Here is a 27,740-nt window from a genome sequence, read left to right as displayed (position 1 = left end):
AAAATACAAATAAAACCACAGGATACTCCTACATACCCACCAGCATGACTAAATTTAAACGGACACCAAGTGTTAGCAAAAATGTGAGTTAATCTGAGCTCTCACAGCTTTCGAGACTGCAGAACTGATACAATTAATTTTGACAAATTATTAAACCACTGGGGGGAAAAACCATGTACATGTCTTTATGTCATTACTCTGCTATATTCCAAACTAAAAAGAATGCAAATGTTTACAGGAGAAATGGATAAGTTGCTGAACATTCATACAATGGAATACTACACAGCAACACAGGAAGAGAACTGCTGCTAAGAAAAAGCCTGTAAATCAGATGTAACGTTGAACAAGAGTTCTCATGTAAATCCCAACAGCAAAAACTTATCTACAGTGATAGATGTCAGAACAGAGGTCGGTCACTTTGGTCAGAAGTGCTACAGATTGCACAGAAAGTCTCCCAGAAGACTGACAATGCTGCTATGTGTTGATCTGGATGGAGGCTATGCCAGGTTTTAAAAATGAACTGTAATATATGATATGCACTGATATGTTACTAAAAAAGTTCCAAAAGTTTTAAAATCGCAGGTCCTCATCATACTAGCTGTACAGGGAAAAGCAAACACCTGCACTGCACCTGGAGTGCGGTAGGGGCGCAGCCCTGAGCCGTACAGCAGGAACACAGCTCTCTGGAAAGACCTGAGTTCAGAACCTTGCTGAGCAGCTGGGCTGGAGCAGAGTGGAGCTTTCCTCACTAGTAAAATAGGAATCACAATAGGAACCAACTGTACACATTACAACATGTTTTCATTTCGCAAATGGTGAAAGAATACCTAAAACATTGAATTCATTCTAATCAGCCACTTCCGTGTCAGACTTTGATATGCCATAAAAACCACCAGGGTGGTAACAGCTGAATAGGACAACCAGATGGTGACCTGGTTGGCCCTTCTCATAGTATCCTTCACAATAAATTTGAGGTGGGGTGATGAGAGGGAGGACTCCACGCATATCATGTACAAAGAAAGGCAGGCTGGCTTGTAATTCCCCAACACACCATGCTTTCCACACAGAGAAAAGAAAAGTGTAGTACTGTTTAGAGGATAGTCATGGTCCACTTGGTACATTCACCCTGGAACTACCTTAACTATGGTTAATAATCTATAAATGGCCAACAGCAAAAGAATCCAATAGGAACAAAATTATATTAGCCACTAAAAACAGCATAAATATGTCAATCCAATTGTTCCAACCTCCATTTGTTGAAAAGACTACCCTTTCCCAACTGAGTTGCCTCAGTATCTTTGCTGAAAAGAATTGACCATTCGTGTGTGTGGGTCTCTATGTTCCCCTCATTGATATGCCTGTCCTAGGCTAATACCACACTATCTTATTATTATAACTCTACAGCAGTGATTTTCAACCAGTGTGCGTAAGAGTTTTTAAAATATGCAATATCTAACTATTCAGTCAGGGGCACTGACTTCTTTTCCCTTATTATTATAGGAAATAGGCCTCGGTGATCCATCTTCAGCAGAGTCAACTTTTAATGGAAACAGTTACTGAATTTTCCCAGGGCAAACAGAATATAGGGAGGGGAGGAGAGGTTATAAGAACAAAAAACTGTGTACATGACCAATAGCACATTTTCCAGGAAGATCCACCTAGACAACAGGAGGTGGAGACAACTAGAAAAGGCCTCAGCCCACTTTTTTAAATAATCCAATAGGAGACATAAGACCCACGCGACCTATGAGGAAAACTATTAACCCCATAGTACTCAGCCAATGAGGAACAGGAGGAAGAACTCACACACCCTAGGGATAAATACCCTGTGATCACTGCTCTGTGTGTGCCTGTTCAATCAGACACCCGCTCTTGCAAGACTGTATTAAAAGTCTTGTTTTTGCCATACTTCATGTCTCCGAGTCCATTATTTGAATTCAGACAGGTCAGCATTTCTCACAACTATCAAATGAAAAATAACTGCCCTGGTCAGGTGGCTCAGTTGGTTGGAGCATCGTCTTATATACCAAAAGGTTGCAAGTTCAATTCATGGTTAGGGCATATAGCGAGGCTGTGGATTCGATCCCCAGTTGGGGCACATACAAAAGGCAACAGATTGATGTCTCTCACTCTCTCAAATCAGTAATTAAAAAAACAAATACACACACATATCCTCAGGAAAGGATGAAAAAAAGTGGTAATAGCTAACACGATAACCATCTATGAATGATTGAAAATTATACCTCTTTTTTTGGTCAAATTGGCAAAAACAATACTTTTTGGTGTGCCGTAGAAGATTAGTCATTAGTTTTATGTGTGCCATGAGATGAAAGGATTGAAAATCATTGCTCTATAGTAAGGACTGAAATCAGACTGTTATATCCTCCAACATTTTTCTTCTTTTCAAAGTGCTTTTGGTTATTCTAGGTCCTTTGAATTCCCATATGAACTTTGGAATCAGCTTATCAATTTCTACCTAAAAGCTTACAAGAATTTTGAGTGGCTAATATGCTGAATATATAGATCAATTTGGGGAGGATGGTATCTAAATAATATTGAGATTTTTCTGACAAATGAGTATGGTATAATTCTCCATTTGATTAGGTCTGCCTAATTTCTCTCAGCAATGTTTTGTAGCTTTCAGGGTACAAGTCTTGCACATCTTTCGCCAAATTTATTCCTTAAGAATCCATATTTTGCCCGGCTGCGGTTTGATTCCCGGTCTGGCCACATGCCCAGGTTGCAGACTTGATCCCCAGTAGGGAGCCTGCCGGAGGCAGCCAATAGATGTTTCTCTCTCATTGACATTTCTCTTTCTATATACTTCTCCCCTCCTCTCTAAATAAATCAATAAAAAGAACATTTTTTTAAAAAGAATCCATATTCTGATACTACTATAAGTGTATTTTTCAATTTTAATAGCTGATTGTTCACTAACAGCATTTAGAAATATACTCTGCATACTGGCTGTGTATTGTGCAACCTTGCCAAGCTCACTTCTTAGTTCTTTGATCTTTTGTGTAGGTTTCTTAAGATTTTCTACGTAGATGATCATGTCCTCTGCAAGGAAAGACAGCTTCACTCCTTCCTTTCCAAACTGTGTCCCTTATTTCTCAAAGGCCTAACCTGCCTTCACTTGTGAAATCTGATTTGAGCATCTGAGGGTGTCAGCATTTGCACAGTAATGCCTAGTAATAAAGCATTGTGAGAACACAAAAAGGCTCCTTCCAAGAGCTTACTTATTATGATGGGGAGAGATCGTATGACAAGCAAATGCAGGTGTGTCAAAGGGGAGCAAATGCTACATAGAAGGATCATTTAGTACAGAGAGCAGAAAGGGTGCAGGGTAGGCTGGTGCTACTCAATTTGAATCAGCAGTTGGGGAAGCCATTGTGGCTAAGTGAGCAGAAACCTGTAAATAACTCCCAACTCCAGGACCAGTCTGGGCACAGAAGAGGACCTTGGCCCATCTCATATTGTCTGTGGTTTTTCTCTATTTCTCTCTCTGCCCTCACAAAACAGAGAGACAGATAGACAAACAGAAACCCCAACAGCTGAGACTCTCCAGGTCAGTGGTCGCCAACCTTTCGGACCTCACGGACCACTGGTTGGAGACCACTGCTCCAGATGATAGAGATTGCAGGAATCCATCTGTGACAATAACCTGACTTTGCTGGAGATTTCACTGTCATCAGAAGGCCTATCTGAAGCATGAAAAGTGTTGACACTCTCAGAAATCTGGGATTCAAGAAAACGGGACCCATCATCATCCTTTCTGTGATTCCATTATAAGGACATAACATCCTACTCTTTCTTCAACCAATTTCTTTTGAATTTGTGGAACCAGGTGCTCCCAGGGCTCCTCAGTGTCAAAGGAACAAGCATGGAGACCTGTGGCCCTGCAGATTCTGTTTATTATGGCCTTGTATAGAGCAAGAGCTGAGCAGACTTTCTGAACACTTTTGACAACCCAATATGGAGTCAATGTCAGCCATGACAGTCATATCAAGTGCTATGTCAAGACTGAGGTAATGGGGTATAACAGGAACATCCTTTGGATGGCCCAGAACATCAAAAAAATCACAAGTCTGAACACTCTGATAAGGACTCCATCTGGACACCGATATGAGTGCACTCCATCCACTGTGGGCTATAAGAACTCAGAACTCTAACTATTCAATGCTCCAGCTTGGCTGTACCAAGGATCATACCCAGAGCCCTGCCAGAATTCCACTCCACCAGATATGTGCCACCACTACAGGGGCCTGGCTTGAGACCAAGACCCATGTCTCCATCTGCAGATGCGGCCAGTGACCAGGACTTTGCACCAAACGATTGCTTTGCTTGCTTCTATCGTGTAAGCCCCCCTTCTCTGTGTGTAACTTGAATGCAACTCTATTGGGTTACTGGGGAGGACTCCCCTAATAAACCTGGCATATGGAAAAACAAACGTGTGTGAGTGACTCCTTTCAGGGATGCTTCCTTGCTCATGACAGGCCATGTCCAAGAACTGCCATAAAACCACAGTACAAAGCAGTTACAAGCCGAGGCCACTTCAACCATGCCCCTTCTAGCTTCAAAATTGAGGTCAAACCCTGGCTGGGTGATCGGTTGGTTAGAGCATTGTCCTGTACACCAAAAGGTTGCTGGTTCGACCCCCCAGTCTGGGCGTGTATGGGAGTCAACCGATTTGATGTTTCTTCCTTAGTGTGTGTCTGTCTCTCTCTCTCTCTCTCTCTCTCTCTCTCTCTCTCTCTCTCTCTCTCTCTCTCTCAAAGAAATCAAGAACAAAAACCTGAGGTCACTACTGAAATTACTCCTCTTGGATGAAAGGGGGCGGATCACAGGGTTACAGCACTCCCACTCACAGCACTGACAAGGCCACTTCTAGAGCTAGGCCCCATCCCTCAGGGAGAGGTGGGCCTGCTGACCTTCAGGGAGGCTGAGTATAACCCAGGGGTGGGCAAACTTTTTGACTCGAGGGCCACAATGGGTTCTTAAACTGGACCGGAGGGCCGGAACAAAAGCATGGATGGAGTGTTTGTGTGAACTAATATAAATTCAAAGTAAACATCATTACATAAAAAGGTACGGTCTTTTTTTTTGTTTTTGTTTTTGTTTTGTTTTTTAGTTTTATTCATTTCAAACGGGCCGGATCCGGTTTGCCATGGCTGGATAACCTCTACAGACAAGACTTTAGGATTTCCTCTAAGAACAATGTGAAGGGAATACTGGATGCTACAGCTTGTGGTATGCACAGTACATGCACTGTTCTGACAGAGCACTCACCACACCCTTGAAGGACTTGTTAAAACAGAGGGCAGGCATCCGCCCTTAGCCTTTCTGATTTTTTGTGCATTCCTAAAAGGTTCCCAGGTGATGCTGATAGTGCTGGTATGAGAAAACACTTTAAGAACCACTTATCTAGCACAAAAGAAAATGAACTTTACTACCACATAAACCTGGAGTAACCCTGAGCTGTTGTGCAGTCTCCTCTCTGAGCAGTGTGTGACAAGGGAGAAGGATCTAGCATGAGATGGAAAGAAGGTTTCGTGTGGGAAGGCCCCAGCCTGGGAGTCAGGGCCTAATTTCTTGCTGGATGGCTTCAGACACCACAGCAGCCCTTGGCTTCTCTGCACAGAATACCCTCATCCACAGAGGGGCTTATTGATTCCTTCTCAGGCTCCTTCCAGCTTGGATGTTTTGATATTCTGGAGTCTGCTGCAGGGGCAGAGCATTTCCTGGGTGGGATCCTGAGGAGGCCCTAAGGAAGAGCCTGTCTGCAATGCAGTTGACTATGTTGCCCAAAGAGTCCATGCAGAAGACCCTGTGCCAAAAGGACACCAGGAAACTACCAAATACAGCATCAGACTCCTGCCAGTGTTGTGGGCCCTTTTTCCACTGTTCACAAATGTATCACTTATATCACGATTCTTTTGCAAGAATCTAAAAATATGTTTCTTTTGGTAACATGGATCAGTATCTGAAGAAAACAGAGTTTACGAGAGAAAAGAGAACAGAACAAATTCAGCCATGTGTCAACAGCAGAACCGGCAGCTCTGTGTCCCTGGGCTCTGCCATCCCACGATTCTTGGGCCCTCAGGTACAGCACTTTCAAGTCACAGCTGCCACCAAGTACATCTTCCCAATAATTCTATTTTGAATTGCCATTTAGGCTGAGTAAGTTCCTAGAGTACAGAGTGCCTGGCTCCATTATGTGGCATCTTCAGTGTTAGAATTTGTCAGCCTCTATGAGGAAAATGTCTGGCTTTCTCATGGGTGGTTTTTTTCAAAAAAAAGTACGAAGCTACCTTACTGAGAAAAATACCAAAGCAAATCCACACATGTCCTGAGGCATATATGTACACGATGCTCATATCAACCACACCAGAGCCAGTTCAGTCCACTTGCATCTTTCTCCTCAAGGAAAGGAAAACAGTGCAAACCATCCCAGAACAAGCCCTGCGTTAGAAGGTTAGCAGGATGCCTGCCCAAAGGCCCTGGATCAGGTACCCACAAGAGCGCAGGCAGCTGCCATCTCCAAGGAGGCGCTGACTCTTCCAATTTGGCTTTGGGCAAGAAGCCCTTCTGGGCAGGCCCAGCTGCAATTCCACATTGTGGAAAACCCGGGCCAGAGGGAATAGCAGTTTGGAGCTCCTGAGGACCCAGTTTGGAGGCAGAGAAAGCAGGTGGGCAGGGCTGTATGGGCCTCTTCCTCATCCTATGTCCACAGCTAGGAAATCCTCTTGCAAGAAAAATCCATACAGAAACCTGGGAACTATCAAGGGTGGTTTGGCCTATTCAATGTCCAAGTGTCCCAACAATTGGGACTCTTGGCCACAGAATGGGAGTTATGCTGCCCAGGGCACACTGCCCCACTGGCTGCATCTCCTCATGGGCACAGTAGCACTCGCCCATCCCAAGGTGAACCCAGACTGTCCATAGGCCTCACAGATACATGCACATCCTCACGTGTGCTCAGATCAAGCTCAAGCATCAGCCTGCCCAAAGTTCCATACCGCAGCTCCGACCTGTTAATGTGTGCAGCACAAAGGACTGCAGGATTTGACCAAGCAAGTGGTATAAAATGCATGGACACAACTGCCCAGACATCAGGGGCTTAGAGACCTGCTTGGTCAAATGAAAATGTTAGCACATCTATGCTCACGAACTACTTCACTTTATTTAAAAAATATATATATCTTTATTGATTTCATAGAGGAAGGGAAAGGTAGCAAGAGATAGAAACATCAATGATGAGAGAGAATCATCGATCAGCTGCCTCCTGCACGCCCCACACCAGGGATAGAGCCCACAACCCAGGCATCAAACTGGGAATCGAACCATGACCTCATGGTTCCTAGCTCAACACTTAACCATTGAGCCACACTGGCCGGATTGAACTACACTTTAAACCTCAACTAAATGAATACATGGTTCCACTAATCTGCTCATGTGGAAAAGATGCTAACCTCACTCTTTACCACCCAGGGCGTTATCAGATACATTGGCATGAACTAATGCAGCAGCAGGAAGCACCAGCAGAGAGTGGGCAAGCAGCTGCCCCAGAGCTTCTGTTCATTCCCAAGGGTCAGGATATAGTGGGGCTGATGTGAGGGCAGGGAGAAGTAGCTTGAAAGACTGGTAACTGGACTTCGAGAGGTAACCCTTGAGCACTGATGCCAGGGGCCGAGAGTCAGACTATTTAGTGTGGATGGCCTGCCACATGGGCATCCAGGGAGAGAGGGAAAGGAGCCAAGAAACATCAGGATTAAAAAATGGTGATGGTAGGGTGGTCACACCCATGGGCAAGCCAGCACTGTTACCGCACTTCACCAAAACTGCACAAGATGCTTTTATTCCAACTGTAGAGAAAAGAAAACTGAATCTCAGGGCAGATAACTGACTTGTTCATAGTCATAAAGACACACATGGAAATTATGAGCTTAACCTCTTTCTGTCTGATTCCAAATCCATGTTCACTGGGCAGTCTCACACTGCAGGAAAGGAAGTGTGCACCCCAGAGCCCAGTGGTAACAGCACATTAGTAAGATACAAGAATTTTAGAATTGCATCCCATTTTCCTACTCACACTGAGAACAAGCCAAATTGAAATTTAAATTATCCAGCAGTGGTATTAATCAGGATAACTCAAATATGGTAAATTGTCAGATTTGGTCTTATTGAAACCATGACAGGATTCCAGTGGTCCTAGAGTACAGAAGTGTGGGGCCAAATAGAGGTTATCTCAAACATAAAACTATTATTTAAAGACTTACTTTGGTACCCCAAACAATAAACATCCTAAAAAGAAAGCAAGACCTCTTTGGCAAGATCAATGTTCTCCACACCCACCCACCCAACAATACCTCCTCCACTGCTGGCTGCCGAGGAGGCCCAACAAGAAAACACATGACACAGGGACAGACAACCAGAACAGGCAAGATGACATTCTCAGCCCTTATCCCTGTTTAGACACAGTGAATGTGCTGAGGATATATGAATGTGAGGAGGAGAGTAGGACAAGGATCAGACGGGGTGAGGATGAGAAAAGGAGAAGAGGGTAAAGGGGAAAGAAAGGTAAGGGTGAGAGAAAGACCAGGAGGAGGAAGAGCAGGAGGCAAGGAGGAGGAGAAGAGAAGAGCTAGGCCAAGTGTTACCTTTTTCCCTGTTTGTTTCTCCACCATGTCGTTGCTGAGAGAAAATTCTTCTTGCTGTGGTGTTTTAGAACACCCACCCTTGGGCATCGTTCTTCACCCCTCACTTGATCTTCATTTATACGGCCATTGCTTCATCATCAACCGTCTGCTTCAAAAGAGAGGAAGAAGGTTAAAATTTGGTGAAAAACAAAACCCAGGCAATCGCAAACTCATGTGACAGATTGAATCAAAAGAACGTAACCAGCTCTTCTGACCAGCACCCAGGAAGAGACCACTTAGAATGTACCCAGGTGGTAAACACCAGCAGAAAAAGTGTCTACGATACATAATTGACAACATGGTGGGGCAAGCAAGCATTTCTCAGCTGTAGAAAGGACCAACCAGCAAAGGTGATGGCCACGCTTCTGGTCAGTAGTGGCCAATACCTGAATCTGACTGCATGCTGAGTTCCAGCAGCTATGGCACTGCTCTTCAGAGTTAGGTACCATCCCACCCGCCACTCCCTCCCACACGGGCATGGTCACACCAAAGGTGCAGTACCTGCCCCTTAGGTCTACAGATCTTGTCCGCCATAGCCTCAACACCACTCACCACCCAAGAAAAGCAGCTCCATTCTCACACTGCCCCCCAAGACAGTTTAGGTGAGAATCACTATTCTTTCCAGAAAGTTCACCAACTTCTCCTGAATAAAATGTTCAGGAGGTAGTAATATGACGACTCTGAAGGAGTTTCCAGAAAATGTCCAGGGTCCTACATACTAAGCCAGACCCCACACATGAGCCCAAGGCCCCGGCCCCTGCATTTTCCAGGAAATCCCAGAAAACATGTTGTATTCATCATGCTTTTATTTCCTGATGTATTGATACCTTAAAAAAGTTTGCTGTCTGGGAGAGACTGCCCCTCCCAGGACTAGCTCTTTCTTAGAGACAAGCAAAGGGCTCCTGAAGTAGATGTGCCTTTCACACAAAAAACTACCAATCAGCCCCTATCTTACTTACACACAGGCTAATTATTTCCCCTAAGGTAAATCAACCCAGCCACTAGGCAATACAGGCCAGCATACACTTTGCGGAATTATTCAAATTAGTCAATCCTAAACTGTTGACACAGTGCCCTTTGCCTTCCTACGGAAACTCCAACAAAGATCTGGCCTAGACCCCTCTCTCACTTCTGTATTCTGCTCCTGACCACCCCAATGCTCTCCCCAGTTGCTCTGCATGGCACACAGTAACCTCCCACTGGGACCTGTGTGAAGAATCAACTTCCTTTCACATCTCCACCTGTGGCCACATGACCTAACTAGACATGCTACAATATAGGCCGGCTCTCTCTCTATTTCCCAGTCCTCTTACGCTTGTTCCATACATCACACCCAGATTTTCAGCTGCACAGAGCAAGAGGAACCCGGGGGGAGGGGGGGGGGGGAGTGTTGTTATATCTATTCCATCTTTCTAAAAGTCACTACCTTCCTTTTAATGCATTTTTTTCATTGTCAGAGGTAGAAAACCCTTTATACAAACCAAATTAAATGCACTGTTTCATTTCCTTTTCCCAGTCACACACCTTTGTGCTTATCCATTTCGGATGAGTAATTTTTATAATTAATCACCTGGAATTAAACAGCTTCTATTATGTATGATGTGTAGCTTTTGAAAGACATGTTCAAAAGCATTCTGTAAGTGGCAGTATACCCTACTTTTCCTGCTCCCTGTATGCTAAAGAGCAATATGCCCTTCACCATGCCTTCTAGAGATCCTGTCTTATTTTTCCATATTAACTGATAAATTTCAAAAAGTATCCCTTTGGTGTTTACCTGACTTACGAACACATCTGAATTTATTCTGGGGAGAGAGAGGGGCACGGCTGACCAATTTTATTGCCTTTCTTTCCCAGCACACAATGCAGATGAGCAGGGTATTTCCAGCCACGTGCTCTGATGGCTAAGGCCAGAAATGACGTTTTCTATATCTATTTGAAACTATGAATTCTAAATTCTCCTCCAATTTTTCATTATGGAACCGGAACATCTCAGCCTGGAGGAATGGCATCCCAGAGCCTAATTCAGTGATAACTGTTGAAACTCACCACTGTTTGGGAACTCATCAGCAATGTTTCAGTAGAAATTTAAAGATTATCTGGAAGTTAAATTTTTTAAAAATCCTGACTGCCTGCTCTCATGATGGAAAAACTGAGCAAAGTAATCATGGGATATTCAACCCTCCAGCTCCTGGATGTGAACACATGTGAGTCTGTGGAGAAGGTGCAGGAAACACCCAGAACCTCCCACATGTGGCCACAATATGGACCCCACAGTTTCTGGACCCAGACCTCATAGCCCACTTCACAGCATCTCAACCAGGAGAGCACAGAGAAAGTCACTTCATTCTTCAAATAACTGATTTCAATCAGTGTCCCTGAACTGGCTCTGCTGGATGGTCTCTCTATTCAAAGTGGAGTTTTCAGGCCCCTGAACTAACCTGAAAAGATCTGCCTCCTTCTCCCATTCCCCTCCCTGCCCTGGGAAAGGCAGTACAATGGCTACCAGACACCACGAAGAGAATAGGATGTTTCCAGAACAACTGCTCCCAACCGCCAAAGCCTAATTATCTTTAAAAACAACCACTGAAGCTGCAGGGCCAGAAAAAGTGGTGATATGAGTTCTGAGCTTCCTCATTCAGGATTTCTTCCATGTTCCAAGTATCCTCAAAAACTGGAAGGTGAGGTGTTTTACAGATGGGCATTACAACTAGGCTGAGTTCTGAGGTGACACCCAGCTACACTGAGAAGGAGCTCTGCTCACCATGGCCCAGAACCAGTGACGGAGATGACAGGTTGAGCCCACAAAGTAGTGGCCCTCAAAGGTGTACCAATCACTTCTGAGTACTGTGTAACCATGAAGTAGTCCACTAGTGCAAAGCTATCACAGTTGTCATTGTTAATATTAAAATTAAAACAATGAAACCTCAAGGTACAAGTCTTGGGTCCAATTCCTCTGACTTAAACTTTTTGGCACATGAGCCTCTACCACAGCGGTTCTCAACCTGTGGGTCGCGACCCCTTTGGGAGACGAACGACCCGTTCACAGGGGTCGCCTAAATACATCCTGCATATCAGATATTTACATTACGATTCTTAACAGTAGCAAAATTAAGTTATGAGGTAGCAATGAAAATAATTTTATGGTTGGGGGTCACCACAACATGAGGAACTGTATTAAAGGGTCGTGGCATTAGGAAGGTTGAAAACCACTGCTCTACCACATGCAGCTTGTCCCTTGCTACCAGGAGACACTTGCCAGTATTTTCATTTTGTGAACATCCAACCAGTTAACGCCATGTGATGTAACACAGAGTGCGGGCAGGTTCGCACTTCAACAGGCCTGAGGGACCTTACATGCTGGCAAATGGTCAAGCATGCTATGTCCTGTCCTGGCCCATGGGCTTCACTCATTCCTGAAAAGGCCACTGTCCTCAAGGCTCCACCACACCTCTCCCACAAAGACTAGGGAGAGCACAGGTGAGGTAGGAATGTCATCACGAATACTATTTTCTGTAATATGTATTTCTCAAGCCCACCTTTATAACGATGGCTGAGATCACCTAGGTACCTCACTCTGGGGATTCTCATGTTTGGGAATGATGCTTGTTACAAACACCTCAATATTCAGGAAAGTTAGGACAATGACAATTATTTCCTCAGGGCCTGCTGAATCCCAGCACACTTAGACTCATCTCTTTCAGAGCAGTCACTGAAACAGGGTTCACCAAGGCAGTTAGTGACAAAGAGAGCTCAGATTTGCCAGCGACACATTCCAGATGAATTTGTAGGAAAGCTGGATGCACGAGTCAATCCATCCCATACCTCACATGACTCCCTGGCCAAACCTAATTTTGTTATTTTCTCATGACATACTAGATGAGAATGAAAGCTCAAATGCTTGGTCATCCTGGCCATCTGCTTGATCACCCTGACTATGCCAGGGGCTCTGCTGCTGGTCCCTCGGGCTCCACACCAGCTTGTGCCTTTCTTCCTGGTCAGCCTCTCCCTCAGCTACAGGAAGTGGCCATGCCAGCCAAGAAAATAATATAGATGAAGTGGAACCACCAGTCAACACTATGAGGCCGCCTAGAGGAGCTGACTCCCCACGTCAGGAGCCAGGCTCTAGAACGCTGCTGTGAAGCCCAGGCCTCCTCACTCAGTGCTGGGCATTCACTGTTAAACCCAGGAAGAATCTGGGACCACCCAACAGTTGACACAGTGGAGACAGTCTTCATGGCTGGCAATCCTCCCTTCTATACAGTTCCAAGGCTGTCTAAACTCAGGCCCTAGGGCTTTCTGATCAACTTGCTTCACCGCTGACCATAACCAAGTGGGTGACCAACAAGCCCCACCCATGGAAGGCTATCTTCTTTATGGAGGTGACCTGCCTTTCCCTGCTCAGACAAACTATACTGCTAAATGCAGCCTAAATTCTCACTTCCAGTATCAAAAGAAGTCTATTGTAAACCCAGGGACACTCTAAACCACATCAAAACGAAACACTCCACAACACACTGGGACACATGTAGACTTGATGCTGAGCATCTGGGAAATGTTTACAACACAGTACGAAGGTGGTTGAGGATAGCATAGCTGGTCTGAGCCCTGCCTTGGCCTCTGACCAGCTCCTGTGCAGGAACAAGCTGCTGGATGCAGGCTGTTTCTGCACCTCCAAACTGAACGGCAGTGGTTCCAGATTCGCAGGTTGTGAGGAAGGGGCACAAAGATCTTTCAGGAAAGCACTCAAGAGGGTCTGAGGTGGAACAAGTTTTCTAAAAAGAGACTTTGCCACACTCCCTGAGTCACATTGGAATTTGCCAATTACCTGGTAGTATTTGTCAGAGCCCAAACAAAAATTCATTTAGCCTGGAGGTAAGCAACAACTGTCCATAATCAGGCCCCTGACCCATGGGCACACAAGGCGGAAGAGGCCATCCAGCCCTGTACCTATGCACATTGCAGGTGGCCCATAGCCGACAAAAACTCCATGTGGTATCTACCTGGCAAATTCTCCTTCCCGCCTGCCGTGGGGCCCTGTATCTACGGGCTTGGAGAGACAACTGTTCAAAGGACCAACAGGACAAATATGACAAGAGGCCTTTGGACAAGGATGACAAGGTATGTTCCTTCCCAAAGGTGCTTTAAACAGCCTTCAAGTTTAAGAACTGCCAGCAGACCCAGACCCCACCCATACTCCAATAAACATACTCATGGGCCTTAGTCTAAGTTGACCATCCCAAATAATCACAATGCATTCTGGGCAAGAAACACAGCAGATGTGAAAGATACTCCTCCAAAATAAACGTGATGCAGGAAGGCGACAGGCACTACTGCAATACCTGTAGCTTAGCAAAAATCCTAGGAATTTTAGCCCAATCCTGCCTTAAGTGTCAAGTTAACAGCAATGGGAATCAGAAGGCATTCTTACTGGCCTCATGTAGATCAGAGCAAGAATCCAAGTGAAAAAAAGGCAGAACCTGTGAAAGTTCTCAAAGGCACTTATGGGCCTAGCCAGCTGGAGCATCTCTGCCATGGAGAGCACAGTGGAACAGGGTGCAGGGTCAACAGCCCTGGCCGCCTGTACAGGCCACACACGCCAGTGATCAAGGAACCCACCTGGCCCCAGGGCACCGTATCCAGCTGGGCTGCAACCACAGGAAGAGGACAGGCAGCCAGAGAGGAAGACTAGTGTGAACAAGCATGCACATCAGGAGTGCAGAGAATGCAGAGAACATCAAGTAACCCTACTTGCCTGGCAGGAGATACAGACACAGAAAAAAGAAGGGTGCTACAAAAGAGAAACAAAGGATTAGAAGCAATCTTGACATGAGAGTAGAAAAATTCAAGGAAAGAGAATAAAAGGTCCTCCTATATAAAAGCCTAATATCTAAGTGTCTGACAGTTCATTCGACCCTTCAACCATTCGCTATGACATGCACTGACCACCAGGGGGCAGACGCTCAGACCAGTAGATTAGCTTGCTGCTGGGATCCAGCCAATTGGGACTGGGCAAGATGGCCCGACACTCCCTGGAGCCCTCCCACGGACCCTCCCCGGCCCTGATCCTGCATTGGTGGGGTCCCTTGGACTAGCCTGTGCCCTCTCGCAATCTGGGACCCCTTGGGGGATGTCAGAGAGCCGGTTTTGGACTGATCCCTGCAGGCCAGGCCAAGGGACCCCACTGGTGTACAAATCTGTGCACCGAGCTGTAATCTATAACAATAAAAGGGTAATATGCTCATTAGACCGGATGTCATCCTTCCTGACTAAGCTGGTGCCGGAGGGAAGCCAGCCCGGGTCCCGGGTGCCTGCTGGTGGCCAGAGGAGGGAAGCCCGGGTCCCAGGTGCTGGAGGGAAGCCGGTGCCGGCAGCCGGGGGAAGGAAGGCCTACTCTTGCACGAATTTTCGTGCATTTGGCCTCTAGTATATAATAAAAACCTAATATGCTAAATGTCCAAAGTGTTCAACCATTAGACCAGTCGCTATAATGCGCACTGACCATAGGGGGTAGATGTTCTGACTGGTAGGTTAGCTTGCTGCTAATGTCCGGCCAGTTGGGACTGAGCGACGGGCTATACACGCCGTGAAGACCTCCTGCAGTCCCTGCCCGGCCCCAATCGTGCACCAGGCCTCTAGTTTAAAAATAAGATAGGCCCTAGCTGGTAGTTCAGTTGGTTAGTGTTGTTCCAATACACCAGCGGTTCTCAACCTGTGGGTCGCGATGCCTTTGGCGGTCAAATGACCCTTTCACAGGGGTCGCCTAAGACCACCCTGCATATCAGATATTTACATTACAATTCATAACAGTAGCAACATTACAGTTATGAAGTAGCAACGAAAATAACTTTATGGTTGGGTCACAACATGCGGAACTGTATTTAAAGGGCCAGAAGGTTGAGAACCACTGCAATACACCAAGGTTGCAAGTATGATCCTCAGTCAGGGCACATATAAGAATCAACCAATGAATGCATAAGTGCAACAACAAATCTCCCTCCTTCTCTCTCTCTTTCCCTCCCTCCTCTCTTTGCTAAAATCAATTTTAAAAAGTGAATAAATAAAATGAAATGATAAAACATAAGGTCTGGAGAATCAATACAAAACCCACCATCATACAAAGGCAAAGACATTACCAATGAAATAATAAAAAGCAACAGCCAAGGGCATGCTTCTTTAAACAGAAAAGATCTGAGGGCACACAGCAGAAATGAACTGAGCCATAACTTTGCCTGGCCTCTAGAAATCCCACCCACACAGGACATGAGTGTGGGGGCAGGACCATGGTCCTCCATGAGAGAGTGAGATTCAGATTACATTAGAATTCTCATCAACTTTATGAATGCCAGATGACAATAGAGCCCTGGATCTGAGAAAATTATTTCCACACCGAAGTACCAAATTCAGCCATACTGTCGATGAGAGTAAGAATTGAAGATAGCTTCAAAAAACATGCAGAAAAGTGACGTTAACCTCCTCGGTAGCCTGTATCCCTCCAGAGGGGGGTCAGCAGACTATAGCCTCACGTTAAAGCCAGCCGTCTCCACTGGACCTAAGAATGAGTTTATACTTTAAATCCTTCAGGGATTGGGGGATGTCGACAAGAAAATCAAGGTCAGTATTTCACGCCCTAGCTGGTTTGGTTCAGTGGATAGAGCTTCAGCGTGCATACCCAAGGGTCCCAGGTTCAATTACCATCAAGGGCACATGCCCAGGTTGCGGGCTTGATCCCCAGTGGGGGGTGTGCAGGAGGCAGCTGATCAATGATTCTCTCATCATTGATGTTTCTTTTTCTCCCTTTCCCTTCCTCTCTGAAATCAATAAAAAAATATATTGTAAAAAAAAGATTAATATTTTGTGACACATGAAAATTGCATGAATTAGAACTAAATTTTATTGGACCTCAGTCATGCCCAGATTGCAGCCCTAGTCTACAGATGTCTTCACACTGTAAGGGTGGGCAGACTGGACAGAGCACAGCCCTAAGGTGTTTCCTACCCAGGTCCCCCTCTAGTGCAGCAGTTCTCAGTGTTGTCTGTGGGCTTTGAAGATAATCAGAGCCCTTTCAGGGTGCCTATGAGGTCAACACTGTTTTCATAATAATACCTAGAACTACTTGCCTGTCTCAAGGTGCATATGGCCATGCTCCAGAAGAAGGCAAATTCCTCACGGTCCCTGTGCTCCTTGCTGTCACATAATCACCGTAAAATAGCCACCATTACCTACGACTCTCCTCGACAGAGCAGCAAAAATTATTAATTTTAGCCCTGACAGGGTGGTTCAGTTGGTTGGAATGTCGTCCTATACATCAAAAGGTTGTAGGTTTGATTCCTGATCAGAGCACATATCTAGGTTGCAAGTTCAATCCCAGGTCAGGGCACATACGGGAGGCAACTGATGTTCCTCCCTTCCTCCCTTTCTCCCTTCCTTCCTCTCTCCCTCCCTCTCTCTCATATCAATTAAAAAAATTAAAAATAAAACATATCACCAGGTGAGGATTTAAAAAATTATAAATTTTATTAAACTGTAAACCTTGAATTCTTGTCCTTCCAATATTCAGTGACAAGATGGAAGTATTGTGTGAAGCACTTCTGCTGCATATAAAGCATAACATTTACCTGAAGAAAAGCTTCTGCAAATATGTGAGTGGCAAGCTAAACTGGCAGTGGAACACAAGTTTTACATGAAAGACTCTTTCAGACAAACTATTATTATTAAGAACTAGGTATCTGGAAGTTACTTCATCAAAAATGAAGAAACTGAGCCTATCGCTTCAAGGAAAATTAATAGTAGTTGTGGCCAATAATGAAATTTGAACTTTCAAGTAAAATCTGCATTTTAGAAAACGTGTATCCACCTCCATTAGCTTGACAGCAGCTCAATGCTTAAAGACATTTTAATGAGATCAGTGGTAATATAAAAAGGTTATTTTGTAAATAATGTGTAATATAACGTCAACATTTGGAAGATCTGCATAATTCAGTGAACCAATTTTCCAAATGGCCAATTTGGGATATTATAAAACTACACACAGGAAAGACCCATCCATGCACAGAACACACCAATGGGATTGCAGTGCCAACACTGAACCAACAGGGTTTTCACAGCCTGTGCTGCAACTCCTGTCAAAGCAGAATCCATAATCATGTGACAAAGCTTCCAATATCTCCCCTCTCCCACTACATGTTTGTGAGAAGCTGGATTTTTTTCATACACTTTAAACAAAACAGCAGAATGCAAACGATGGAGTGCAGATACAGGCAGCAGTGTCCAACTGTCTTTTATTTAAGCTATATATTAAGAGATTTGCAGATATATAAAATAATGCCACTAATAATTTTTGTGATTTCTTTTGTAAAATAGTTACCTTTCAGTAAGTGTGTTTATATTTATACTAGAGGCCCAGTGCACAAATTCATGCACAACTTGCGTCCCTCAGCCTGGCTGGCGATCAAGGCCTATTGGGGTGCCGGCCAGCCAGGCAGAGAGACCCCAGGAGGTTGGCCTGCCTGCTTCCCGATCGGGGCCTGGGGGAGGGGCCGCGGGAGGTTGACTGTGAGAACACACTGACCACCAGGGGGAAGCTCCTGCATTAAGCATCTGCCCCCTGGTGGTCGGTGTACATCATAGCAACTGGTCGACTGGTCATTCCAGTTGTTCAGTCATAACGGTCACTTAGGCTTTTATATATATAGATGTAATGCTTTTAATGAACTAAATATTTAACATTTCTCTGTTATACTTTTTAAGATAAAGCTTTAATATAATTTGAAAGCTATAATTATAATGCACATAACAACAGCTTTGTGAGGTCCTCACTAATCCTTAAGCTCAAGAAGTCTGGGAACCTCTGCAAGCACAAGGGCAGTTAAAAGACTTGCATTCAGGAAATGGCGAACCAAAATCAAAAAAGCAATGATGTGAAAGTTATAAAATGACTACTGCATAGAAACCAAATGGTCACACACACACACACACACACACACACACACACACACACACACACACACACAGGGGGTCCGGGGGGTGGGGGGGGTAGAGAGAGCTCTAGCCAGTTTGGCTCAGTGGATAGAGTGCCGGCCTGCGAACTTAAGGTTGTGGGTTCAATTCTGGTCAAGGGCACATACCTCTGTTGCAGGCTTGATCCCCGGCCCCGGGTCAGAGTGCATATGGGAGGCAACCAATCGATGTGTCTCTCTAACATAGATGTTTCTCTTTCTCTCTGCCTCTCCCACTCCCTTACTACTCTCTCTAAAAAATCAATGGAAAAACATCCTCGGGTGAGGATTACCAATAACAACAACAACAAAAGAACTCAATGCAAATAAACTTAAAATTGAAAGAAAAGAACCTCGAAATTAAAGTCAAAGTTATTTACAAGCTGAAGCAACAGTGTTAAAACAGCATGATGCTGACATAGTGCTGACCAACAGAGCAGAGCCGGAAACAGCCCCGTGCCCATAAGTGAGCACTGACTTATAACCTCAGGGGGACCACAGGGCATGAAACACAGTTTTGTCCATTAGGTTTTGGGACAAATGAACATTCATATGGAAAAACTAGACATGACTCCCTCTTACACCATACCCAGAAAAGCAGTTTCAGACAGATTACAAATATATTTAGTAGCCATTAAGCTACTAGATAATAGTATAGAAGAGCAGCTTCACAACTTCAAGGTAAAGAAAGATCTTTTAATAAGAAACACTGACTATAAGGAAAGGTCTGAAAATTCTGACACTCCGAAAATAACAAATTTGTTCATTAAAGGTCACCTTCCCTCAAAGGAGAAGAGAGTATTTCCTACACATACACCTGACAAATAGCTCTTATCCAAAATATATATAAATAAGTCCTACAAATCAATATGAAAAAGACAAACCATCTAATACACAAATGGACAGAAGCCTTAGGCACTACAGAAAAGAGGAAACCCACAAGGCCAGTAAGTAGATGAAAAGTTACCAGCTTCTTTAACAATCAGGTAAATGCACACAAAAATCAAAATATGATTATCAGGTGTAAGAGAAGATCTACAACAAAGGAAACTGATACATTCTTTTTTTTAAATGTTTTTATTTTAAAGAGAGAGGAAGGGAGAGAAACATCTATTTGTTGCCACACACACTCATCTGGACTGGGGATAGAACCCGCAACCTGGGCATGTGCCCTGACCAGGAATAAAACGAGTGACCTTTTGGTACATGGGACAATGCTCAATTAATTGAGCCACACTAGCCAGGACAAAGCTGATACACTCTAATGGAAGTGTGAACCAATGCAATAAGGCTGGCACGATCTACTCAGACTGAACATACACATATCCTCCAGTCCAGCAATTTCATCCTGGGCACACATCCCGAAGAAAATGCAAGTGCAAGCACGCGCGCATACACACACACACACACACACACACACACACACACACACACACAAGAAATGCAAGCACAAATGCACTGGGACACAGGTACAAGAATGCAGCAATATTTGTAAGAAGCCAACACTGGTAATATGATACCTGTGATCCTAACATGGAATACTATTGCATCAGTGATAATAAACAAATAACCTGAATGAGTCTAACAAATAATGTTGAGAAAAAATACATTATATACTTACTAGATTTCCGAAAACACTAAACTACAGTGTTTAGGAATGCAGACTTAGGTGACAAGACTATAACAAAAATAAGGATGTGACTGTCATGAGTCTGGAGAAGGATGGGGGCTGGGGCACCGTGACTAGGAGGCTGACCCAAAGATGTTACTACATGAAGGGTTACACATGTGTGTTCATGTTAAGTGAATTATACATTTTCATTTTGTGGATTTTTAGGTGTTATGTTACATTACACAATAAATAAAATTTTAAAAGCTGGATATGTTCAAAACGTGGTACATGCTATACTCTGGCAGGCCTTTAGAAAGAGGAAGGTTAGTTATCTGATCTTGTTGCAGGCCTGGTCTCCCTCAAGTGGCAGCAGTTCCAGGAAGTGATGGTGGCCCCATCACCCTATGTGAGTGATCCTTTTGAGAACTGTAGCTATGCAGACATAATGAGGTAGTAGCACAAGGCTCACCAACATTTGGAGTAAACCTAACCTACGCACAAGCCACTATAATTGCAGAACAGAATGAAAACGAAAACCTTGATAAATTAAAGGTAAACACATAGCTTTAGAATGTGGGAGGTAAAGAGGGGCTGAAAAACAACAACAACAGCAACACAGTAAAAACAACAATTGTCTTACACAGAAGGAACTCAAGATACAGACTAAATGTGATGAAAGACAAAGAAATAAATGTAGGCATACTCCTGAAAGGCACATAACTGAATAACTAAAAATAATAACGGCCATGAAGCATTGAATGGAGAAGGGGTGAGTCCAAGACATCTTCTAAGGCTAATCTGTATAGAAATTAACTGGTAGAGGTGACCAGGAGGAGACAAAAACACAAGTGGAGAGAAAGATTAGAAAGAGGGCCCGGGCACAATCGTGCGTTTCTGCTGTGAGTGCACAAGAGGGACAGCTCTCAAGGAAGGGGCTGTAGAGGACCCTACAGTATCATTTACACCTCACCCTGCAACCCAGCCATCATACTGCTAAATCTGCCCCAAGATGCATGAACAAGGACAGGAAAAGGTGACACAGGGCAATTTACTGCAATGCTACCTAGAGAGGTCCTGGGACACAAAGCCTACCTAACAAGTGGCTGCTCAGGTCATGTGGCATATCTACACTGTGGAGCAGGATAAAAGGGGGAATGATCTATTACTATGGGCTGAGTGCCATATAATCATCAAGTAAAGAAGGCAATTAGAGAGGTGAATATAGCTATGCTTGTGATAACAAATATAGAATATGTGAGGGTGGTTTAACATTCAAAAATCAATCAATTCAATCCACCATATTAAGAGGCTAAAGAAGAAAAATTACATAATCATAGCAATTGATGCAGAAAAGGTATTTAACAAAATTCAAAACTCATGATAAAAACTCTTGGCACAATAGGGGTACTACAGGGGAATATCCTCAATACAGCCAGCATTCTTAACAGTAAAAAAACTGAATGTTTTCTACCCAAGATCAGGAATAAAGCAAGGATGTCCCCTCCTACTGCTAAATGGGCATGGCACTGGAAGTACTAGCCAGAGTAATAAGGCAAGAAAATAAAATAAAAGGCATGTAGATTGGGAAGGAAGAAATAAGAGTAAAACTTTCTACAGTGGACCTTCAGTATCTACTGGAGAATTGGTTCCAGAAACCCCCACCCCTTCAACGGATACCAAAAATCGATGAATGCTCAAGTCCCTTATACAAAATGGCATACAGTATTTGTACACAAACTACCCACATCCTCCTGTATACCACCTGTATATCATTTCTAGATTATCTACATTACCCCAAGACAAAGTAAGTGCTATGTAAATAGTAAGTTATACTGTATTGTTTAGGGAATGAGAAGAAAAAAAAAATGTCTGTACATATTCAATACAGAAGCAGCAACTATGACAGGCCTAACTACATAGTACACTTCAGAAACAACATAACTTTTTTTCAAATATTTTCAATTCATGGTTAACTGAATCTGCAGATATGGAACCTGCAGATATAGGGGGCTGACATCAGTATTTGATTATGACATGATTGTCTATCTATAAAATTATAAGAAACCTATCAAAAAATCCTAGAAATTATGAGTTCAATAAGATTGCAGAATATCAGATCAACATACAAAAATCCACTGTATTTCACAAACCTGCAATAAACATATGGAAACAAATAAAAACACAAAACCATTTACAATTTACTCTAAATAAAAATGAAATGTTTAGGTATAAATCTAAGAAGACCTATAAAAATTTTAGAAAAAAAAATAGGAGAAAATCTTCAAGACCTACGGCTAAAGAGTTGACATGACGCTAAAAGTATAATGCATGAAAGAAAAAAATAATCTCAACAAATTTTAAAACTTTAGTCTGTGAAAGACCTAGTTTACAGGGTGAAAAGACAAACTGCAGCAGAGCAGAAAATATCTGCAAATCACAAATCAGACAAGGACCTGTATGTAGAATAAACAAACAAAGCAACAGTAAACAACAATCAAACTAGAAAATGGACAAAAGACATGAACAGAAATTTCACCGAAAAAGAGATAAACAGCCACTTCGGGAACTGTGTTATAAAGATGCAGACCACCTGCTAATGTGTTTCCAAAACCAGGGTCAATCCCTGCATCATTTTATCATAATGAACAGCCATTTTTTAAAAAGTGAAGTAACACAAAAGAGAAAGTATCAGGGGGTATCACACACCCCATCTCATTAAGAGTTATTTGGCCAGGCCAGTGTAGCTCATATGGGTTGAGCACTGTCCCATGCACCAAGATTCCTGGTCAGGACACATGCACAAGTTATGGGCTTGATCCCCAGTAGGAGGCATACAGAAAGCAGCCAATCAATGTTTCTTTCTCATCATCCATGTTTTTCTCTCTCTCTTTCTCTCTCTTCTTCTCCCTTCCTCTCCCTCTCTAAAAAAATCAATAAAAACATTTTAAAAAGAAAGAGAGAGAGAGAGAGAGAGAGAGGAGGGAGGGAGGGAGGGAGGGAGGAAGTTATTTGGCAAACGTCTCGTGTGTGTGTGTGTGTGTGTGTGTGTGTGTGTGTGTGTGTGTGTGTGTGTTGAGGGCAGAGACAGAAGCTGTCAATTGCCTGAAATTCTGGTCAATTCAGAAATACTGGCCTAACTAGTTAAGAATCCTGTGTTTGTGGTCAGATATGTCTAAGTTTCTTGATCTATAAATACGAAATTTTCTCATATTAAGAGCTTAGATCAACCGTGGGCAAACTACGGCCCGCGAGCCGGATCCGGCCTGTTTGAAATGAGTAAAACTTTAAAAAAAAAAAAAAAAAAAAAAAAAGACCGTACCCTTTTATGTAATGATGTTTACTTTGAATTTATATTAGTTCACACAAACACTCCATCCATGCTTTTGTTCCGGCCCTCTGGTCCAGTTTAAGAACCCATTGTGGCCCTCGAGTCAAAAAGTTTGCCCACCCCTGGCTTAGATCAAGTGCCCAATCAATGATGGACCCTTGACTACCCCTCTCTCAAGCTGGGAAGGGTGGAGCTAAGGATAGAGATCCCTGAATGTGATGTTCTAAAACACTTCACTTGAGAAAACACTATGATCTGGAACTCTCAGTGAGCACACCTTAGCTTCCACAGTATGTTCTCTGTCCTTCTCTGAGGAACCATTCTCTTCTCATCACATTATTTCCCCAAAGAGTGAGGTCCTGCCACTTCCAACTGCAGGCTGGCAAAGAGCCACAGCTGATGCAAAGTGATAAGACGTATCACCCCGCTGGGCGCTCAGCACACTGTGAGATCCTTGGGAGAAGCGGCCAGGGTGGCAGACCAGGACCTGACCTGGAAGCAAAGATCAGTGGGCATTAGGCTCTGCCATTCTAGACACGCCCCAGTTGACATGCATGCACAGACCACCAAAGCCATGTCACATCTGCACTGACTTATGCAAAACCTGCAAATAGCCCAAATGTCCCCCCCAGCAGGAGAGCAGATGGACCATGGTGGAGCCATGATAGCACACTGTGAATAAGTTTCCCACAGTGCTAGAAGTGTATATGGGGAGGTGGGGGGGGGGGGTGAGAGCTGGGGGGTCATCAGACAATTCCCTGTCTTCATTTGAGTGGTTGCACAGTTGTATGTAACTTGTAACCCATCCTCATGACATAACCATTAGCAGGTGAGGCCTCTGCATTCAGGGGTCACTGCCACCCTTGAGCTTCAGATAATACTGGCTCTCCCACAAAACACTGTACCCAATACTTGGCATATTAGCCCCCTCACTACCCTACCTGCCAAAATCACCCTCTGAAAGCTCTGTGCCACCTCAATACCCTGAGACAGAACACCAGGTGCCATCACCTTGGTGTGCAGCCCTGTTTGTGAAGCCCCTTACACATACAGGTTCAGGGGTGAGATGACCCTCCACATAAACCTGAGCTGTGGGCCTATAGAGCAGGATCCGGTCTTCACTAAAAGTGATACCTTGGAGCTACTATTCTCATTTGTTTTGTCGTTTCACCCAAGAAGCACTCCTGATTTTTCTCTGGGCCCACACTTCTAGAGGGTGATGAGCAAACATATAACAACTGGTGGCAGGACACTACTATGTGACATGCTTCAATCTGACTGATGACTCTCAGGTAGATTTTTTTATTAGAGTTTCTAAATTAAGAAGTGATGGTCGACATCACAGGAAACTCAACTTTCCCTGCCAGTTGGTTCAAAAGCTATAACTGTTACTTTACTGATGGGTTTTTGGCCATGTGACCCCGCAGCCAGGAAATATGAGGACTCAGAACTACTATCCTCAGGAGTAGAAAAGGCCCAAAGCCAAGGTAAGGGCAGAAGTTTATTTTGTTCACTGTCTTCACCAGAGCCTAGAGTGGCCTGGCTGGGATAGGTACACAAGAAACACTTGTTGAACTCTGGCCAGGTAGCTCAATTGGTTAGAGTATCATCCAGATACACCAAGATTGTGGGTTTGGTTCATATCAACCAATGAATGCATAAATAAGCGGAACAACAAAACCTATGTTTCTCTCTCCTCTCTCCCTTCCTCCCTCTCATCAATAAATAAAAATTTTAAATAAAGAACATTTATTGAATAAACACACACAAGAGCACCCAACACATACACCCTTAAAGACTGCATCCCCAAGCCCCTTCATGGAAAATTCTTTGCACTTTCCTACAAGATTCAGATAATAACCACCAACTCTGCAACAATGATGAGAACCTAGAACTTCAATAAGGCATGAGGTGCCTTGTTTACAAGAAATGCCTTCCAAGACGGGAGGGAAGCCACCTGCTGAAGCAGGTCCTCCTGAGGAGCGTGGCTGACATGTATGTCCCTGTGGTTCATCCCACTCTGTACAACTATCAGCACTCTTGTGCCACCCCCCAGGATGGTCTAACTCTAGGACTAGACAAACCAAAGGAGAGATGGTAAAAGGGTTTCATACAAGTTTAATATTTTAGATATCAAGAAACATCTTCCCATTGGAACTGCAAATTCAAATGTCAAAACAAAAGACACAGGGTAAAGACATTAAGCAGATTACTCCTATTAAATATTATAAGGAGGAGACATAACTAGTGGCTCATATTCCTTATCCCACGTGATCAGACCCAGCAAGTGACACAGGCGCCAGGTCGCAGCTGTGAGACACTCACACAGAATTACATTTAATTCTGTTGAACAATATATGCTCCAACAACAGAGATGATGTGTATGTCTCCTCCCTCTTTTGCCTCAGCCCAGTGTGCAGACATAGGCAGCTCTGAACATATGGACATTTCAGGAAACCCAGGACTCCAAGTGTACTGTCCTGCAGCCCCACATCTCATGGTGGCATTCCTGCCTTGCCAGCTCATCCATGTCTCTATCCTTTATTTATTAGCCCACATTCCTGCATCAACCTCTTGGCAGAAATGAACAGGCAATTAGGGTACACATCTACATGATATTGCCAAGTGGTCTACAGAAAGGCTGCCCCATGCATAGCCTCATTGAGAGACATGAGGCACCCAGTTCCCTGCCCCCCATACTTGCCAAAACTGCTTTTCAAAAATTTTAACATCAACCTACTGGGCCCACATGATCTTACTAGTGTGAGTGGCTGCCTGTCCACATGCATCTCTTCTGTCTGACCACCTGCACCCCTCAGTCAGTCATCTGTTCTGCATGGATGACTGTGCTCCTCTATGTGCAGGCATAGTGGTTTCAGTTGGCATGCATGTCTTCTTTTTAGTAGTTACATATTGATTGAGAGTATATTTTAAAGAAAACAAAAGGATTATAGCTCAGCCTTTGACCAATGCTAGGAGAGTGAGAGCGACCCAGGACGTAACACCAGCCAGAGTTACATGGGTAGGGAGAACTTGAATTTCAACCATCGGAGCCAAAGTAATGACTTATCCTCCTCCCTTGTTCTCAGCCCACCAACTAAGCTTGAACCTGTGTTCAACCCTGTGTCCGGTCCCAGCCAATTAGGCACACCTGCTGAGTGTGAGGGTCCTGCCTTCCCAAGCTCACTGTTTCATGTGGGAAACACTAAGGGAGGCTATAGTGTTGCCACATCCCTCCACCATGTCCATCATCAGATGCTGTGACCTATCTAGCTGCCAGGACACACAATGTGGGTGATGCCCCCAGAAGCATCATCCACTAGACCAGGGTAGGTACATCTGCAGTCTCACAACAACATACCTCTCCCATGAAGTCATTCACATCCATCTGTCCATGCCAAGTACCACCAAGGCACTCGCCCTGTCCATGTGTTGTTCTAAGTGGCTGCACCCTGCATGACCTTCCCTCAGTGTCACACGGCAATGTTCCCCAGGATGAAACCTAAACCAGGACAGCCATCTGTTTACTACAGAGGGTATTGACAAATGCTGACTTGCTGTCAGTTTGAAAAAGACCTGTCTAATTATAAATAGTGTATTCACAATACTGTTTTAGTTTTCTAAAACAGAAGACTTTTTCCTGAAAAAAGCTACCAAAATAACTACTATCTTTGCTTTCCTTATGGTTAGATAATCAACTGGGTAAAATAATAGTTTCCCTCTTTTAAATGAAAGATTTGCCAAATGGATTCTTGGAGCAAAAGCCTAATTACTAGCTAAACCATCCTATATAATAAAAGCCTAATATGCAAATCGACCGGAAGGCGGAACTACCGGTTGCTATGACGCTCACTGACCACCAGGGGGCAGACGCTCAACGCAGGAGCTGCCCCTGGCCAGGGCCAGTGAGCGGGTGGCACCAGATCGCCAGCCAAGGCAGGTGCCAGCAGGGGCTCCCCGATCACCCCGCCAGTCATCCCACAGGTCGGCCCTTATCGCCGAACAGGCCTAGGGACCCTTCCATATATATCGGGAACCATCTCTTAGATTTAAAAATTAAAACCTGGCAAGGCTACTCTAACACTGAAAAAACAGGATGATGCAGT

The 27,740-nt window shown here is 44.1% G+C and overlaps 1 protein-coding gene across 7 annotated transcripts in view; it reads right to left on the bottom strand.

The window, feature by feature from the left end:
* The window catches only part of ANKRD11 (ankyrin repeat domain containing 11), a 279,313-nt gene that overhangs the window by 46,326 nt on the left and 205,247 nt on the right, over positions 1 to 27,740 (bottom strand). For 5 of the 7 annotated variants that reach the window (XM_059667027.1, XM_059667022.1, XM_059667025.1 and 2 more), the window contains exon 3: positions 8,661 to 8,808. Coding sequence is in view for 6 of the 7 variants with exons in the window: in XM_059667022.1 (XP_059523005.1) it covers positions 8,661 to 8,747 (87 nt within the window). In the remaining variant the exon portion in view is untranslated. The remainder of the gene's footprint in view (positions 1 to 8,660; positions 8,809 to 27,740) is intronic. The other 2 variants (XM_059667023.1, XM_059667024.1) reach the window with 1 other exon arrangement.

Source organism: Myotis daubentonii, chromosome 15 (genome assembly GCF_963259705.1).
Source record: "Myotis daubentonii chromosome 15, mMyoDau2.1, whole genome shotgun sequence".
In the NCBI taxonomy this organism is placed as follows: Eukaryota; Metazoa; Chordata; class Mammalia; order Chiroptera; family Vespertilionidae; genus Myotis; species Myotis daubentonii.
This window is presented reverse-complemented; position numbering and strand designations above follow the sequence as displayed.